The 19,970-nt window shown below is 42.5% G+C and overlaps 1 protein-coding gene across 4 annotated transcripts in view; it reads left to right on the forward strand.

Annotated features, from left to right (window-relative positions):
* The window catches only part of LOC308671611 (tetraspanin-15-like), a 76,084-nt gene that overhangs the window by 45,078 nt on the left and 11,036 nt on the right, over positions 1-19,970 (forward strand). For 3 of the 4 annotated variants that reach the window (XM_081333934.1, XM_081333937.1, XM_081333935.1), the window contains exons 3-5: positions 7,551-7,625; positions 13,852-13,947; positions 19,381-19,494. In XM_081333934.1, coding sequence (XP_081190060.1) covers positions 7,551-7,625; positions 13,852-13,947; positions 19,381-19,494 — 285 coding nt within the window. The remainder of the gene's footprint in view (positions 1-7,550; positions 7,626-13,851; positions 13,948-19,380; positions 19,495-19,970) is intronic. The other variant, XM_081333936.1, reaches the window with a different exon arrangement.

A 19,970-nucleotide genomic window follows, 5' to 3' on the forward strand; every position in this document is an offset into this window, starting at 1 on the left:
GGCATAGAATCAAGAACACACAAAGTATTAGTACTGCTTTATAAAACTGTAGTAAGACCGCACCTGGAATACTGCAACCAATTTTGGTCACAAGAAAGATGTTGAGAGTTTGGAAAAAATTCAAAGAAGATGATCAAAGGCCCAGAGTCTAAAACATAAGAAGAACGGCTGCAGGACTAGGAGAAACATGATAGCAGTGTTCCAGTATTTGAGGGGCTGCCACAAAGAAGAGGGGGTCACGCTATTCTCCAAAACACCAGAGGGCAGGACAAGAAACAATGGTTGGAAACTGATCAAAGAGAGAAGCAACCTGGAATTAAGGAGAAATTTCCTGACAGTGAGGGCAATTAACCAGTGGAACAGTTTGCTTCCAGAAACCATGGGCGCTCCATCATTGGAGATTTCATTCACCTGTCTTAGATGGTATAGGTTCTCCTGCTTGAGCAGGGGGCTGGACTAGAAGACCTCCAAGGTCCTTTCCAGCTCCTATTCTATTCTATTCTATTCTATTCTATTCTATTCTATTCTATTCTATTCTATTCTATTCTATTCTATTCTATTCTATTCTATTCTATTCTATTCTATTCTATTCTATTCTATTCTATTCTATTCTATTCTATTCTATTCTATTCTATTCTATTCTATTCTATTCTATTCTCTATCTACCTTAGTTGGGATTGGAATTTTGGTCCCTAAGTGATACCATAGACCCATAGGAGGGGAAGGGGCTGGAAAGGAAGTGGAAAGTCAATGCTGTACTGAATGCAAGATGACAGTGAAGTGTGCCGTGAAGTATCTTTAATGAAAGCTTTGAAGTTTCTCTAGATACAGTTGCAAGAAACAGTATGTGAACCCTTTGGGATTACGTGAAGTTTTGCATGAATTGGCCATAAAATGCGCTCTAAACGTCATGTAAGTCACAACAATAGAAAAACACAGTCTGCTTAAAATAATACTACACAAACATTAGCTGTTGTCATGTTTTAATTGAACATAACATGGAAACATTCACAGTGCAGGGTGGAAAAAGTATGCGACCCCCTAGCCTAATGACTTCTCCAAGAGCTAATTGGAGCCAGGAGTGAGCCAACCTTGACTCCAATCAGTGTGATGATATTGGATGTGTTGCTGACAGCTGTCCTGCCCTTTAAAAACACACACCTGTTTTGGGTTTACTGGTCTCAAGAAGCACTGTCTGATGTGAACCATGCCTCACAGAAAAGAGCTCTCAGAAGACCTACGATCAAGAATTGTTGACTTGCATGAAGCTGGAAAGGGTTACAAAAGTATCTCCAAAAGCCTTGATGTTCATGTGTCCACGGTAAGACAGACTGTCTACAAATGGAGAAAGTTTAGCATTGTTGCTACTCTCCGTAGGCGTGGTTGTCCTGTAAAAATGACTGCAAGAGCAGAGCGCATAATGCTTAATGAGGTAAAGAAGAATCCTAGAGTATCAGCTAAAGACCTACAGAAATCTCTGGCACATGCTAACGTTTTTGTTGACACATCTACAATAAGGAAAACATTAAACAAAAATGGAGTACATGGGAGGACACCACGGAGGAAGCCATTGCTGTCCAAAAAAAATATTGCAGCATGTTTGAAGTTTGCAAAAGAGCACCTGGATGTTCCACAGCACTACTGGCAAAATATACTGTGGACAGATGAAACCAAAATTGAGTTGTTTGGGAAAAACACACAACACTGTGTGGAGAAAAAAAGGCACATCACACCAACATCAAAACCTCATCTCCACTGTAAAACATGGCGGAGGGAGCATCATGGTTTGGGGCTGCTTTGCTGCCTTAGGGCCTGGACGGATTGTTGTCATTGATGGGAAAATGAATTCCAGAGTTTATCAGGACATTTTGCAGGAAAACGTATGACCATCTGTCTGCCAACTGAAGCTCCGCAGAGGATGGGTGATGCAACAGGACAATGACCCAAAGCATACAAGTAATTCAACAAAACAATGGCTTCAACAGAACAGAATACGCCTTCTGGAGTGGCCCAATCAGAGTCCTGACCTCAACCCGATTGAAATGCTGTGGCATGACCTTAAGAGAGCGATTCACACCAGACATCCCAAGAATATTGCTACACTGAAACAGTTTTGTGAAGAGGAGTGGTCCAAAATTACTCCAGATCGTTGTGCAGGTCTGATCTGCAACTACAGGAAACGTTTGGTTGAGGTTATTGCTGCCAAAGGAGGGTCAACCAGTTATTAAGTCCAAAGGTTCACATACTTTTTCCACCCTGCACTGTGAATGTTTCCATCTTATGTTCAATTAAAACATGACAACAGCTAATGTTTGTGTAGTATTATTTTAAGCAGACTGTTTTTCTATTGTTGTGACTTACATGACATTTAGAGCGCATTTTATGGCCAATTCATGCAAAACTCCACATAATCCCAAAGGGTTCACATACTTTTTCTTGCAACTGTAAATAAAAGAAATTAAAAAAAGATGGATCACAGATTCCAGAAATAAAACAAAAAAGCAGAAAAATAGAGAACTTGAAAAATCATAGGGAGAAGGACTTTTATGATAGAGATAAATCATTTTTTGAAAGCTCATCAGCTTCAAGAGACTTTTTCTGGGGAAATAAATATAAAACAACATATTACCTGAAGCCATTTGTGCTAAGAAAGAAAGCAAAACACAGAGGAAAAATCCTTCCCTAGACTATGTGGTTTTAAAGAAAGTGGGAGAATTTCTGATTGGGTATTTTGAAGGAAAACTAGAAGTCTAAAAACTCACCTTAGCCCTTTTGTGGGTGTGGTGAAGTTTGTTAAACAGCTTGCCAAATCTCTCTGCAGAAGGGTTTTCCCCAAGTTCAGTTCAGGCTTCACAGAGTGAGTGCTTTATGGCAGCAAAGATGCAATCCAAAGAAAGTTGTAAAATAATGACCGCCTGTTATTAAGAAGAAAGATGCATTTTGTGAAAACATTAAAGGGCAAAGAGAAACCACATCCCATGTTGCTTGTGGGGATAAGATAAATGAAAAAGCAAAAACTATATAATTGTTTATGGTGATCTCAAGATAAATAGAACACTTGGGATACAATCCTGAAAGAGCCATATACAAAAAGTGAAAGATTGAACAAAATGCAAATTTCTTTTAATAAGTAGCTAAAATTATCCAGAAGTTCCTACTTCTGTGGCTGAGTTTACAGTGCGAAGTTGCTATAAAAAGTGTTGCTTTGTTAGTTTTCTATCAGGGAAAGTGTTTTGCATGGGACAGACCCGTCTCAAGTCCAGTGTGCAGTATTGAGCACCCACTTTTGAGAAAGGCTGAGGGACCCTGAATAGGAGTGGGGTAGAGAAAAACTATGAGCGTTTCCAAGGAATCAGAAGCTGCTTGAAAAGAAAGACACAAAGATACTTCTGGGGTTCTGTTTTATAACATCCTTTTTATTGCTTTTATAAAAACATATAATAAAACAAAAAATACATATAAAAACAAGACATAACATAAACAATACAATCAACAAAAATACAAAAAGAGTACTTAACTTCCGTCATTCCTAATCTTTCTAATCATATTCAGGTGACTTCCTCAAGTCCCCTCTATCTGCGTTTCATCGTAGATCATCATTAGCAAATTCTATTTCATAATTCTAAATCATATTTAATATCTATCTATATTTAATTTCTTATCATTTAACAATCATTATTTCATATTATCCTTAATACTAAACATTAAACTCTAAAACTACAACCTATAAGCACTTCCAAGTCCATTTCAAACTAGTTAATATAACAGTATTTCTTCAAATAGTCCTTGAGTTTCTTCAGATCTTCTTCCACCGACTCTTCACCCTGGTCACGGATTCTCCCGGTCAGCTCAGCGAGTTCCATATAGTCCATTATTTTCATCTGCCATTCTTCCACCGTTGGTATTTCTTGTGTCTTCCAATTCTTGGCTATCAAAATTCTCGCCGCTGTTGTGGCATACAGAAAGAGAGTAACAGCTTTTTTGGGAATTTCTTTTCCGACTATACCCAATAAGAAGGCTTCTGGTTTCTTAATAAATGTGTTTTTCAAAACTTTCTTTAATTCATTATAGATCTTTTCCCAGAAGTCTTTTACTATGGGGCAAGTCCACCACATGTGGTAAAAAGTTCCTTCTACAGCTTTACATTTCCAGCATTTATTATCATGTGTATGATAAATTTTTGCAAGTTTAACCGGTGTTAAATACCACCTATACATCATCTTCATCATATTTTCTTTCAAAACATTGCATGCTGTAAACTTAATACCCTTTTTCCACATCCTCTCCCAGTCCTCCATCATAATGTTATGCCCCACATCATTAGCCCAATCAATCATCACTGATTTCACTTGTTCATCTTCCGTGTGCCACTCCAGCAATAAATTATACATCTTGGAAAGATTCTTTGATTTTGTATCTAACAGTAATGTTTCCAATTTGGATTTCTCTATTTGAAACCTCTTTTTTATCCATTTTATACACTTCATTCATTTGGTAATATTGAAACCAATCATCAACATTATCTTTCATCTGCTCATATGTTTTTATCTTAAATTGGTCTCCTTCTTGTACCAATATATCCTTATATTTCAGCCACTTGGTTACCTTATTTGACCTTTTCTGGGCCTTAGCCTCTAACGGTGAAATCCACCTGCGTGTTTTACTTTCTAACAGGTCTTTATATCTCATCCACACATTAATCAATGACTTTCTAATTATATGATTTTTAAAATCTTTGTGGACCTTTAACTTATCATGCCATAAATATGCATGCCATCCAAATACATTGTTAAAACCTTCCAAATCTAATACATCGGTATTCTCTAACACAAACCAATCTCTCAACCAGCAAAAAGCAGCAGCTTCAAAATAAAGTTTCAAATCTGGCAGGGAAAAGCCCCCTCTATCTTTTGAATCTGTTAATAGCTTGAACTTAATTCTAGGTTTTTTCCCCCTGTTTTATAACATCCTGAGATGGTTTCCCATCATGCTCACCTGCCAAGGTGAGTCCTCATGACCCACGCTGGAAAGTAAACTGCGAAATACTTTGCTGCATAGTCTTCCTCAAAATCTAAAAGCAGTTTTTTCAGACACCAGGTGCCACAGCAGGGTCTTGCATGATTATTGCATCAAACTATTCTCCAAAGCACCAGAGGGCAGGACAAGAAATAGTGGTTGGAAACTTATCAAGGAGAGAAGCAACCTGGAATTAAGGAGAAACTTCCTGACAGTGAGGACAATTAACCAGTGGAACAGCTTGCTACCAGAAATCGTGGGCGCTCCATCACTGGAGGTTTTTAAGAAGAGACTGGACAGTCACTTGTTTGAGATGGTGTAGGTTCTCCTGCTTGAGCGGGGGGCTGGGCTAGAAGACCCCCAAGGTCCCTTCCAGCTCTATTCTATTCTTTACTAACCCAAAATAAACAAATTTAAATGGAAATATGTTGAATTTAGAGTCTCACTTTGATTGACATCATTTCAGGGAGTCTTGGATACTATCCTTTTGGCTCCACGGTGTCCTGCACATTCCAGGTCTCCTTGCAGTTTCAAGCAGCAGAGCTGTTACTTGTTAAAACCTTTGATGGAGAGAGACCAGCCGGGCCAGGGGAAGGAGTCAAGTGGGGAATTAGTCTGGAATCTGTATGCAGGCACAAGAGGGCAAAGTTCAAACGCCCTCCCTTAAATGCAATTGAACCTTATTTAGTCTAGCCCAGATGCAAACCAGTAGTCTGAGAAGATTCCTGTGTTATAGGCAGGAGCAATAATATAGTTAATTGAACTTCACATGTGCATCTAATTGTTTGGGCCTGACAGCCTTTTAGCTTTTGCTTTGATACCATAATCTGTATTTTCAAATATTGCTAAATGCATCAATCTCCAATAACTTTTATACCAAAGTCACAGTAATTAAAAACCTGTTTCTTTGTTTTTCAATTTATATAATTTCCTGTCTCACCTAATTAACTCTGGGTAGTTCTCAACAAAATCAAAAACCAAACAAAAATAACAGAATAACAAAGTTGGAAAGGATCTTGAAGGTTTTCTAGTTCAACGCCCTTCTCAAGCAGGAGACCCCTGTACCATTCCAGACCAGTCTTCTTGAGAGCCTCCAGCGATGGAGCACCCACAGCTTCTGAAGGCAACCCGTTCCACTGAATAATTGTCCTCACTGTTTGGAATTCTCCTTAATTCCAGGTTGTTTTTCTCCTTGATTAGTTTCCATCCATTGTTTCTTGTCTTGCCTTCTGCTGCTTTGGGAAATAAGTTGACCCCCTCGTCTTATTATTATTGTTAATAAATATTGTAAATACATTGCAATCACATTCCACTCAGGAAAATAAGACCCACCCAGAAAATAAATCATAGCCTGATTTTTTTAGCATGCTCCTAATATAAGCCCTACCCCCAAACTAAGCCTGGGGGTGGGCATGGCCAGCATAGGAGGCAGTGAGCATGCGGGGGCCAACAGTGTCTAGCAGCTGCAGCCCGTGCAGTACAGGTAAGTCCGAGCATGGAGGCAGGTGGGGGGCAGGCAGTGATCCGAGCGTGAGGCGGCACTGGCAGGAGGCAGATACACGAGGAGGCAGCCAATCTGGACATGCACAGCGTGTGGCTCGTGGGAGGCGCACACGGTGGCACCGGCAGGTGGAGGCAGAGGCACGGGGGTGGGGGAGGCAGGAGATCTGGATGTGCTGCGCAGCTGCCTAGTTCGCGGGACTCTCGTGGGAGGCTGGCGCGAGCTAGGAGGTCACACAGCATATCCAGATCGCCTGCCTCCCTCCCACCTCTGCCTCCATGCTCGGACTTACCTGCGCTGTGCCAAGGAGCTGGTGGGTTGCGGCTGCTGCCAGACACCGTCGGCCCCAACACACTCGCCTCTTCTTGTGTGCTCGCAAATGTAATAATATTGCAGCACTTCATTTAATGTGTATTAAATTGAATACACTCTATTAAATTCAATAGATTATTAAAAGTAATTCATTGCAGTAATTTGGAAACCTAAATGTAGGAGAAGAAATGACAGAGCCCGAGGGAGGGAAGCCACAATCAAATAGAGTCCAACTCCTTTGAATACCGTTAACCCTTATGCAATTTTATCCACCATTGGTTGAGAAGAGTCCTATGCATAGGCTTTAGCAGCAAATCGGTTTAATTGTGTGGACCTGGTCTTTCACACCTGAAACTAAAGCACATGCCTTTGGGGTGGGGGGCATTTGATTTATATTTCATATATGCTCTTCCATCTCAAGACTGTTTGTCAGAAAGCTTATGGAGTCCACTTGTCAAAGAGAGAAAGAAAGAAATCCTCCGAATCCAGCAGCTAATGCTCTTTAACAAGCTGAAAGTATCATAAAAGGATTTGGCTTTGTGGCATCTTCTGTGGCATCTCCTGCCCATTGGAGGAAGCAAAAAGTTCTTTCTGCAACTTGTTTGTATTTTAGGAAGGTGATCAACATGGTTCTAATGCCACAGCAATGCTAAAGAATGAGCGTGCACGTCCCTGTTTTAATGACTTTTGGTTCCCACCCACCTTTCTGTCTCTTGCCTAGTTCTTCTGGGTCCTCCTGGCCATCTTCATCATTGAGTTGCTGCTGCTGTTGGTTGAAATCATCTTCGAGAAGCAGGTAAGCTCTGTGGGTCAGTCACTCCTATGACAGGAGACACTTTGGAAAGGGGGAGGGCACCATTCATTATTTGCATCTGCCTTTACATAAAAAGGGAAAAATAGTCCAACGGTAGCGGAACCATAAAAGACGGATTAGGAATACAAGTCGAAATGGGCAGAAAAGTGATAAGGGAATACTGGTCTGCTCTAGATGAGTTCAAATTGCCAGGACCAGATGGGTTACATCCCAGAATCCTGAAGGAGCTGTCAGATGTGATCTCTGAACCACTGAACCATAGATTTCAAAGATCCTGGAGCACCGGGGAACTACACGAGTGCTGGAAAAGAGCTGATGTGGTTCCCAGCTTCAAAAAAAGGGGGGGGGATTGGAAACCAGATTCAAGAAGCTACAGACCAATCAGCCTGACATCAATATCTGGGAAAATTCTGGAAAAGAAAATTAACAAATCTGCAAACACCTAGAAGCAAACAAAATTATAACCAGTAGCCAATATGTTGTTGTTGTTAGCTGCGAAGTCGTGTCCGACCCATTGCGACCCTATGGACAACGTTCCTCCAGGCCTTCCTATCCTCTACCATCTTCTGGAGTCCATTTAAGCTCAAGCCTACTGCTTCAGTGACTCCATCCAGCCACCTCATTCTCTGTCGTCCCCTTCTTCTCTTGCCCTCAATCTTTCCCAGCATTAGGCTCTTCTCCAGTGAGTAGTAGCCAATATAGGTTTGTCAAAAACAGGGCATTACTGTATTCTTTGATAAAGTGACTAAATTGGTGGATTAGCAAATGCTGTGGACATAGTATATTTGGACTTTACCTAAGGCAACTACTTTGTCTACTTGACAAAGTAGACCACAACCTACTTCTTAGTAAGCTAGAAAAAATGTGGGATAGCATCACTACCAGATGGATTCGTAACTGCACTCAATATATAGTCCTCAATGGAACTACATCTACATGGAGGGAAGTAAGCAATGGGGTACCACAAGGTCCCATTTTAGACCCAGTACTCTTCAACATCTTCCTAAACGATTTAGATGAGGGGACAGAAGGGGAATTCATCAAACTTGAAGATGACACCAAGCCGGAGCAATAGCTAACACTTTAGAAAAAAAGACTCCTGAATCCCATCCTGATGCGTTGGTTCCCTGTGTTGTGCCATGCATTTGTGTAGTGGCTGTTTTGTTTCTCAATGTACAATTCTGCACATCCCTTGCTGCATTGGACTGCATATACAATATTGCTCTGTTTGTATCTGGGTGTTTTGTCCTTGGGGTGGATAAATTTCTGTCTTAATGTGTTCCTGGGTTTAAAGTGTGCACGTATGTTGTATTTGTTGAAAAAGCCTCCTGAGCTTTTCCAACATTCCTGCAACATATAGAATGACAATGTTGCTCCATTTTTTGTTTTCTTCTTCTGTCTATTGTGGAATCTTACTGCACCTTTTTGTGGATTTGACAATGGCCCAGTTAGGATAGCCGCATGTTGTGTATCTGGATTCAGCAATCCTTCTGCACCTGAAAGAAAAGAGCCATATTTTGAAGACAGCAAGGTCCACATTCTGGTTTGAAAGAGGAGTGAAAGAGGCTACCTGTGTTAACATTGAACAGCCCTCTCTCAACAGAGAGGGAGGGAGACAACACCACTTACATCCCATATACAATGCAGTCCTTTCAGCAGATGGTTCCAGACTTGGTTGCGCTGTGATTCAGGTGTCTCTGAGGACAGATTAACCCCCAGGTGGTTTCAACAACCTCCAGAGTGTTAAGGACTGGCTGACTGCAAAGAGGATAAATCCCTTCCATTCTCCATCAGGTAGTTAGAAGTGAAGAGGTTTCTTGGATGGGAAGTGAAGCTTCTTCAAGAAAAATCAAGAAAATCCAGTTGCTGTTTGGAGAAAAGCACTTTTTGGACAACCATGACCTGGATGACTGAGAACCCCCATAGACCTACCAAGATCACTTCAGCCAGTTTGTGATTTTCCTTAAATTAATGCTGTGGAGTAAGCTGTAAGCCTATTTGGGGAAGGGAGAAATCCCCACTTGTCATTTTTAGCATTTTTGTAGAAGATTTCTTTGGTTTTTTTTAAATAGCAGGCAGATATCTTCTGCTTTGTCCTCAATTTTATGCATCTGGATATTGTACACTTAGGAGATTTCCTGTCAATGTTCCGGCTAAGTATTCCAATGAAGTAAATACACCAGAACCATTCCGATCTCTAATGCAAAACTTTATTGGATACAGTATACCGGCATTAAAGAGTTGAAAACCAGCTCTGGCAATATGGCAGGAAAAGGATAATTAAAAGAGTAAACCTTTCCCTCCCCTCTCTGACAGGTCAGGTCACATTGTCCAATTAATCCTCAGGCAATTGTTATGAGAAGAACATCTCTGTTCACCACAACATCCCTCCAGTGACCTTGGTTCTCATCCGGATAAAATCCACCTGTGCATTCCAAATTGTCCCCTCTCCCTCACAACTGTAGGCAAGCTAGAAGCAGCATAGCAGTTCTGATGCAAGCAGTCCTCTTAGCTTGACAGGCTGGCTCCCTTACAGAGTTGGGAGAACCTGGAAAACAAAGAATACACATCATTAATTGTTAACTTTCTCTTCCAAGGGCCCTGGCTTCCGGGGGTACTTAGTATGGAATTGCTCCACTAAGCAATCCGCTTTCACATCGTGTGCCTTTACCTATCTAGCCTCTGACATTGGGTAACCTTTCCATTGGACTAACTTTTTGCAAGTTTGTCTCAACTTGAGGTATTTACTGGATAGATACATTTTATCTCCTACATAGAATGTTTCTATGCCTTTGTCTGCCTGTTTTTTCCGGCTCTGCTGTTTTGGCTAAAACTTTCTTTGCATTGTTCCAAACCCATTGGAACAAACCTACACATTCAGTTAAGGTGCCCAAGAAGGTAGGCTCCTGAGGGCATTCTGGTATGGGCACAAACTCAACTCCCATGGCTAATTTAAAGGGGGTGAAATGGGTGCTACTGTGCACTGAACTGTTGTACACCACCTCCGCAAACAGCAGGAACCCTGCCCAGTTAGTTTGCTGGTAGTTGACAAAGCAACATAGGTATTGTTCCACCATCGTGTTGGCTCATTCTGTGGCCCCATTCGTACTGAGATGAAAAACCAAACTAAGCCAATCCTCACCAACTCCGGCCAGAACCTAGCAATAAACTGGATTCCTTTGGTACTCCGTGCAGCCAATAGTTTTGCTTTAAGAATAATTTTGCTAGCTTTTGGCCTGAGGGGAGTCCAAAACATGCGATGAAATGGGCTTGCTTGGAGAACAAGTCTACCACAGTCCAAATCATGGTGTTTTCCCCACTCTCAGGTAGTTTCACGATAAAGTCCGTGGCTATCTCCTCCCAGGGTCTGACTGGGTCAGCGACCTACTGCAATAGCCCTGATAGTCTCTTGCTGGCTGCACAAACTGCACAGCTTTTCACATAGGCCTCAATGTCTTTTTTCATCTTTGGCCACCAGAACTTGGATGATCATATAGGAGCTGTGACTAGGGGGGCCTTCGCGCAGGTTCGCCTGGTGCATCAGTTTATTTATTTATTTATTTATTTGTTTGTTTGTTTTTATATACCGCCCTTCTCCCGAGGGACTCGGGGCGGTGTACAGAGCAAGGTAAGTATACAGTTAACAATAGTAAAAAACAAATGAAACCCCAAGGCCGGCCTGCTGGAACAGGTAGGTTTTTAAGTCACGCCGGAAGGTGCGAAGGTCAGGGGCCATCCGGATTTCGGTAGGCAAGCAGTTCCAGAGGGTTGGCGCACCCACTGAGAATGCTCTCCCCCTGGGGGCCACCAGCCGGCATTCTCTGACCGGTGGCACCCTGAGGAGGCCTTCTCTGTGGGAGCGCACAGGACGGAGGGGTGTTGACGCGGCCCTATCTAGACCGGGATGCCTTGCGCACGGTCACTCATGCACTTGTGACCTCCCGTTTGGACTACTGCAATGCTCTCTACATGGGGCTGCCCTTGAGGACTACTCAGAGGCTCCAGCTGGTGCAGAATGCAGCCGCGCGAGTGGTGGTGGGGGCTTCCCGATACTCCCATGTAACACCTCTACTCTGTGAGCTGCATTGGCTTCCGGTTGCCCTCCGGGTAAAATTCAAGGTGCTGGTTATGACCTATAAAGCCCTAAATGGCATGGGTCCGGGTTACTTACGGGAGCACCTGCTGCCGGCATCAACTTCCCTTCGTCCAGTGCGCTCTCACAGAGAGGGCCTCCTTAGGGTGCCGTCGGTCAAAGAGTGTCGACTGGCAGCCCCCAGGGGGAGGGCGTTCTCTGTGGGCACGCCAGACCTTTGGAACCGTCTACCGGTTGAGCTCCGGATGGCTCCCGACCTTCGCTCCTTCCGACGTGACCTAAAAACATATTTATTTGAACAAGCCGGCCTGGTCTGATGGGTTTAGGGGTATTTTAACGCTATTGTATTAATTTATTGAATTGGGCTGTAGTATTTAATATTTTTTTAATTTTTATATATTTTATTTTATTGTATTGCCCTGTACACCACCCTGAGTCCTTCGGGAGAAAGGCGGTATAAAAATTAAATAAAAATAAATAAACTGGCAATGAGCAGAAACAATTTTGCTAGTTTTGGGGATGAGGGGAGCCCAGAACATGCAATGAAATGGGCTTGCTTGCAGAACAAGTCTACCACAATCCAAATCATGGTGTTTCCCACACACACACAGAGACACACACTCTCTGGTAGTTCCACGATAAAGTCCATGGCTATCTCCTCCCAGGGTATGGCCAGGTCAGCGACCTACTGCAATAGCCATGGGCTTTTTCCTGATAGTCTCTTGCTGGTGGTCCAAACTGCACAGCTTTTCACATAGCCCTCAATGTCCTTTTTCATCCTCAGCCACCAGAACTGGTGATTAGAAAGATGCAGAATTTTTAAGAACCCAAAATGGCCAGCTCGCTCGGCATCATGGCTGTACTCCAGGACTTGCAGTCGCAGACTGTCTGGGACATACAGTTCATCTCCCTTCCACGCCAACAGCTCCCTCATGGTTAGCTCTTCTTGATGTGTCACAAACCATGTATCAGTTTGCAGCTCTTGCTGCAGTTGTTGAGCAAATGCATCGATGTTACTTTCTTCCACAATATCTGCCTGCTCTGGAGGCCGGTGGTAGGCTCTCAGCATCTTCCAAAAACCGCCAACCCCCTTCACAGCTGTGCCCACACAGCCACAGGAAAGTTATACCAGGGCTGGGGCGCTCCAAAGACCGTGCTGCTGTGGCTCCAGCTACAAACTCCTCCTTAGAGAGCAAGTGACAGCTGTGGCTGGAGAGGGTGCCTTTGCACAGATTTGTGCAAAGATCTGGTGCACCATTTGCACCCTGTCCTGGACCTGGAGGCCTTGCTTACAGTCAACCATGCCTTGGTCACCTCTCTGGATTACTGCAAAACATTCTACATGGGGCTGCCCTGGAAACTTCAACTAGTCTGGAATGTGCCCATGTAGCATCTGTGTTGCACACACTGCACTGGCTTCTGCTTCCTTTCCCCAAATATTGTCATCTGATGGGAGCTATAACTATTTCAGGCTGTCTAGCAGGACTGAGTCTGTCTGCTCTTTTTCAGCTCAGGAGAGAAGGAGTCACGTTCCAAGGCTGGCCGGAGCACTGGATGGAGAAGGAAGCTGCATTTCCCCCTAATTACTCTCTGCCATTTTGCTGCAGCCCTTTTCAGGGCACTCAAGGTGGCTGCAGCAGAGGCCACCCAACTGCCTCAGCGTAATCATTTCCCTTGGCCTTCATTGTTTCCTGCTGGGCTCTCTTCTCTACCTTGCTTCCCCAGCAGACAGACTCAAAGGTGGGCTGGGGCAGGAAGGACCTGATTCTCCCAGGGGGGTTCAGGTCACCACATGGCCATCTATGAAACAATCGAGCAGATTAGAAGTCCCAGACACATTTATCCTGACAATAGTTACTGTCTTTGGTGCTTCCAACTCTATGATTCTGTGACTCTGTGATGCTAGAGTGATGCTACAGAAATGAACCAAGACTGTGTCGAAACATCTTCCTTCTAAAGTAAATACTGCTTCTGATTATTTAGCACATGCTGTTTTGACATTTGTGGCTGCCACAAAGGTGAAAGCTGCTGGCATTGTAGATGGCTCCCAACCTGGGTGACCTCTTCAGTGGTTTGAGGAAACTCCTCTCACCTGTGGGACCCTTTTTCTTGCAGATGAATGCAGTGTTCCATTCCAGCATTCAGGATGGAATAAGGCACTATTATGACGACTTGGATTTCAAGAATATTTTGGACTATGTTCAGCAAAAGGTAATGCTATATTTTGGGGTCAACTGTCATTTTGCTATAACGGAAGTAATATTGGAGAAAGGTTAAAGGGCTAGACCGATCCAGAATGCCTTGTTCTGCTAAGCAATACGTGTCCAATCTGGGATAGATTTTCCCATTCTGGCACTGATGATGTTACCTAGTTTGGGCAATGAAACATCTGCAAGAAGGCAACCAAGTTTGGAGACTCCAAGAATCCCATATTTCAACCCTGAGCTAAAAATATTCTCCTTTGTTGGATTCTCCCATTCATTTGGGACTCTGGGTGGCCTCTTTGCAAACAGGAGAATTTCTTAAACTTGAAGGCAAAACAGAATTCTTGGGGAACAACATCTGAAGTGAGGAATATCCCCAGGACTCTCCCTAGTTATTCAGAGACCTGGGCCACTTCTCCTAGTAGAAACTGCAGGAGAGCCAAGTTGGTCTATAATAGGCCAAAATCAGGAGGACCCTAGTGGCACCTTTTTAGTCTAACAAATTTTATTAAAAGGCGTATACTTTTGTGATGCATGATGTATCTGATGAAGTGAGCTGTACTTTTATTATTTATTTTAGTTTTATTTTGTTTTCATTTTTTATTCAAGAGTTAAAATACAAATTTACAAAAAACAACCAAGAACAGAACAAAACTAAAGAGGACAAAAACAAGTGCATTAATTAAAAAAGAAGAAATTGAATACTGCTAAATATATTACAACATTAGTAGTTTTCCCCCTTTGCAAAGCAGCTCTACAATATATAAGTTTCTACGACTCAATATAATATATAAGTTTCTATGACTCAATTTACCCAAACAATTTGACCTATAATTTATCTACTGTAAAATGAAACAGTTAACCAGTCAACCCAACAACAGACATTAAGTTCAAAGCCTCTGTTAACGATCCACTATTGTGTTTTACTCACAGAATGTCTGCAATGGCTTCAGTTTCAATTTCAATCTTAACCATTATGTTCATTGTCTCTGGTCTGTCCAGGATCAAATATCTTTGATTGATTCTTAATAATAAAACTTGTCCGTAAAAAGGTCTTTCCCTATAATTGCATTTCATTCCCCAGAATCGTAGATCTCTGTTGTAGGTATCTCCAGAATATTTGTTGTTCAAAAAGTCCATAAATTTTCTTAAGCAAGTCCAGTTCATCACACCATTCTGTCATCTCTAAAAAAAATTTGATTCATTGGTCTTTCAGCTTTCTCTGCCAAGTTTGTAATTTTCCAGCAAAATTCCTTCTCCTCCAGCTCTTGTCAGCAACAAATCAATTTCCAATCCATCAAATTGCGAATCTGATTCTGCTGTTGCCTGTATAATGTCTTCTTTAGGGTGATATATTATTATTATTATTATTGCTTCATTAAGCCTTTTATCCAAATTTTCAAAGAAAGCTTGTAGATTAAAAAGCACTTTTTCAGAGGCTTCCAAGAAAGCTTTTAATGTTTTCATTTTCATTTTTAACACAGTCCAAAAAGCATAAGGAATTTCTTTCAAGGACAGCTTGTTCCATGACAAGCTGGCTGGAGGAGAGAATGAGATAATTTTTCCCACAATAGAAAGTGAATAGAAGAGACAAAGGTTCCTGTCTTTCTAAGGGAAAAAAGGACCAGAGAAATATTCAGAAATAAAATACAGTAAAACAGCAAAGTTCTTGTAAAAGCTAGTGAAATACAGATTCCTTACTGTAACAGACCAGCATAAATTAAAGTATTTTCACTACAAAAGAAGAAACCTTTGCACAATCAACTTCCATGTGGCAAAAATGAAAGTGTTTTATTATTCTGAAAAGAATAAGAAAAAAATTAAAAAATCACATTGTAATCCAGCAAGTGGCAAAGGATAGTTCAGCATTCAACCAGATGTTTAACATTTAAAATGTAAGTCAAAAGCCAAAATAAATTCAAAAAGTGATGCTAAAACAAAGACACCCTTAAAAATCTGAGCAGCTGAGAGGAAAAGATGGAGATCCAACTCTCAAGCCATACTTACTGTGAATTGCAACCATCCTCTTCGCAGGTAAGTAGGATGGTCATCTGAGAGTCATCTGGGGTCATTCCTATTGCTCCGATTGTGATTTAGGGAGGGAGTGCTGCCAAAGAGCCGGCTTTGGCAGTGAAATCAGCTATTCAATGGCAGAGGGGAAAAACTCCCAGCTGCTCAGGATGCCATTTTTGGAGGCAAGGAGTTTCCTTGTGGAAAGCCAGGAACGAACATTAGAAATTCTTCCTTCCTTTCCTCCCTCCCTCCCTTCCCTCCCTCCCATGCCAAAATTGTTCCTTTCTTCCTCATAGAACATGTTTCCAGATCATCTACTATCCTACTACTCCTATCTGAACCTTCTCCACATCCCTTCTGAAGTGAATTGTATTTGCTTAATGTGGAAAAATGTTTTTTACAAGAAGAAGAGATGTATTGGATAGTGTAATATTGGATTCAGTTTGAAGAAGCTTGTATGTACCATGGAATTACTAATGGACCCAGTTGTTTGTAAAAATAGAAAATAAAATAATTATTTTTCAAAAAAACACCTTAAAAGCAACAGGAATGGGGAGAGAGGGCAGGTTCAATTGTGGTCATAAGTTGAGAACTACCTGGAGCAACTGGCAAAATTGAATCAGAAGACAATCACATGTTGGTACCTCTGGTAAAGAGTTTTGGTTAATTTATCCTTCATGTGGCTATCCACTTCACATGTATTGCGCCCCTAAGGATGTCGTCTCCTGAACAGGTGTGTTTCCAGGAAAGGAGCACCAAAAGTGACGCCACATTGGGATGGTGGTCTCCCTCAGACCAGTTGGAAGAAGTGAGAAACACAGGTTACTTGAAAATGCAGCGTAATCAATGAAAGAGGACCTTGTGCCAGTCCAGTATGAAAATTCTGATAGAGACGATAGACAGATAATAAATAGAAAGATATAATTCTTTATTGCCCAGATGTGATTGGACACACAAGGAATTTGACTCTGGTGCATAAGCTCTCAATCAAACAACAAAGTGATAGGTCATAGTTCATAAATCATAGTTACAATCATTAATCATAAGATACAAACAACAAGTGATAAATAGTAAGATACCAATAGGAGAGGATAGTAGGAAAGATGAGAAATGAGAAGATGGGCTAAGACATTGCTGTGGGAATTGGGTGTTCAGCAGAGTGATGGAACGGGGGTGGGGTGGGGTGGGGGAGAGAAATGTCCCTGTGTCTGGTTGTTGTGTCATGCAGTGCCCTATAGCGGCATCCTGAGGGAAGAATTTGAAGCAGTCCATGTCCAGGATGTGAGGGGTCTGCAGATATTTTCTCAGCCTTCTTTCTGGTTCATGCAGTATACAGATCCTCAGTGGAAGGCAGGCTGGTTGCAATTGTTTTTTCTGCAATCCCAACTATCCATTGAAGTCTGTACCTGTCCTGGTTGGTTGCAATGCCAAACCCGACAGTTTACTGAGGTACAAATGACAAACCCAATAATTCCTCTGTAGAACTGTATCGGCAGTTCCTTGGACAGTCTGAGCTTTCTGAGTTGATGGCAGGAAGGACATTCTTCGTCATGCTTTTTTAATGACGTTCTAATATTAGGTCGCCATTTCAAGTCCTGGGAGATAATAGAGCCAAAAACCTGAAGGTCTCTACGGTTGATTCTGTGTTGCGTAATATTGTAAGAGGTGGTAGAATAGGGGGGCTCCTCCTAAAATCCCATATCTCTACAGTTTTAAGAGTGTTCAGCCCCAGATTGTTTTGGCTGCACCACAGGGCCAATTCTTTTACCTCTCATCTACGTGCAGACTCATAATCATCTCGAATAAGACCAATAACTATTGTATCATCTGCAGCACTTAGTTTAACAGAGGGACTTTTCAGAGATGCAGTCATTGGTATATAGAGAAAAGAGCACACAGCCCTGGAGGGGCACCTGTGCTAATTGAAGGGGCTTCACCTGCTGCTTCCTGTTAGAAAGCTTAGAATCCATCTACAAGTGTGTTCAGGCACAGGTAGCTGAGTCAATTTAGAGAGGAGGATTATATAGTTGGTAATGATGGTGCCATTCATGATCCGGAAAAATAATTTTAAAATTTCTGCAATGTATTTAGACCCCTAGAGTCCTCAACATGGTCCTTATATTTTCTAATTAAAAGGGGGAGACAGCCTGCAAAGTAGGTGGAATTTGCCAGTGTTTGGTCTATAGCTGATTATCATGTGGACCTAGAGATAAGACCTTACAGTCTGAATGTGCTTATATGGCTGGATTGTAGTGCTGCCATAAAGGTCGGTCTTTATGTGACCGGCTTCTCTGGTCCAGGAGCCATTGTAGCTCATCATACTTATTAGTAACTGCTGGCAACTGGCCATAGGTTGAGGTCACCATCTGAGCTGAACAATCGGTTTTTAGCTAGCAGCTCCACATTGGTTTCACTGGAGGGGGTGATGCCTTTTTTTTCTCCCTGGTCTCAAATTGCCCTCTTTCCTTGAGGAATGTTAAGTTCCTCACTTTCCCAATTTAATAAAGTGCGGGTGACAAAACTTAAGGATTTGACTCATCTACAGAGACACGGATGGGTAGAAAGTGTAAATGTTCTTTCTTAGTCCAGAGTTTTTCTGTCTGGGTTTTGATATATCCAGCTTCTTTTTATCTCTGTTATGGCTTTTTTTTTTGCAGAAAACTGTTGTTAGAACTGTTCTCTATTTGACAGTGGCCAGCAGGGAAGTTTCAATTTGAAACTTGACAAAAACTCACCTCCTGCCATGGGTTCAACAGGACTTGCTGTAGCTGTTCAGGTGTCTGCTGCCACTTCGCTATTTCATCCCACTCTCAGAGGGAGGTGAGGAGGTCTTGCTAAAATCCCAACTAGACGGCTCTGGCCTCAGGCAAGGATTTGCCCCAAACAAATTCATTCCAGTCTCCTGATGATTCTGTTGAAAGTGGCCTTCCATTTCTGTCACTTGGTATTTCAGCATGAACATGCAAAAGATTCAGCCACTGGAAGATCCTCTTCCACTCACCAACCCTTGACCCATTAGAACAGGGATGTCAAACTGCCGGCCCATGGCTGGATGCATGATAGCAAAACAGCGCCCACCCCATTGCCGGCAGTGGCAAAAAAAGTCGCGATACATCACAAGACGTCACGTGATGTTGTGAGTTTGCATTAGAAGAACCCTGGGGGGCAGCACAGACATTTGTAGAACAGAAGGAAGAAGCTGTTAAGCATAGATGGTTCCATCTTTCCCTGGGCAAAGCATCGACTGCTGTAGCAAATGTTTTCCTTCAGCTTTACAAAGTGGCCAAGGTCTCCTCAGATAAATAGTCTTGCAGGCTTAGAGCAGGCCAAAGGCCTCTGTTCTGGAACTTCCTGGAATTGCCTCCTTGTTTTATTTTAATGATTGAAAGATGAAGCTATGCATTAAGCTCTTCTCTTTGTCTTGCAGTTTTCCTGCTGTGGAGGTGATGAATTCAGTGACTGGCATGTGAATCCCTACCATTCATGCAATGGCAGTGGCCCTCTGGCCTGTGGAGTGCCCTACACGTGCTGTATTAGGAAGGTGAGGCGAAGAGGCTTGCCTGGGGGTCTTCCAGATGGGAGGGTGGCTTGATGCTCCTTGCATTGATATCCCTTTGGACTCCTTCTTGGCAAGGGTCACAGTCTCCTGCTCAAATGGCATGCGTTTTGTGACGTGCTTCTTTTTAGGCCACACCTCGGGTTCAGTTACTGCAAGCTCCCTGTCAGGACCCACTTCAACCCCACATCTTAAGAAAGCAGAACTCTTGGAAACAATTTCTTCCAACAGGAACTTTTATTAAGAGTAGTTGATAGCAGGCATAATAGACAGGATCTGAGATTTCCCGTGCAGAGCGATAGATTAAAGTATCCCCAAGCAAGACCCCGCTCCATAGTCCGCCCAGCGGCTGTGGGATGGCCAATCCCCAGGTGTTAGGTCCATCGTGGGAAAAGGGGAGATAACATCGGCCTGTCTCCAGTTCACGCAGGGATGGTCGGCGGCTTCTTCACATCTTCCTC

This window comes from Vipera berus (assembly GCF_964194415.1).
Source record: "Vipera berus genome assembly, chromosome: 8".
Taxonomy (NCBI): Eukaryota; Metazoa; Chordata; class Lepidosauria; order Squamata; family Viperidae; genus Vipera; species Vipera berus.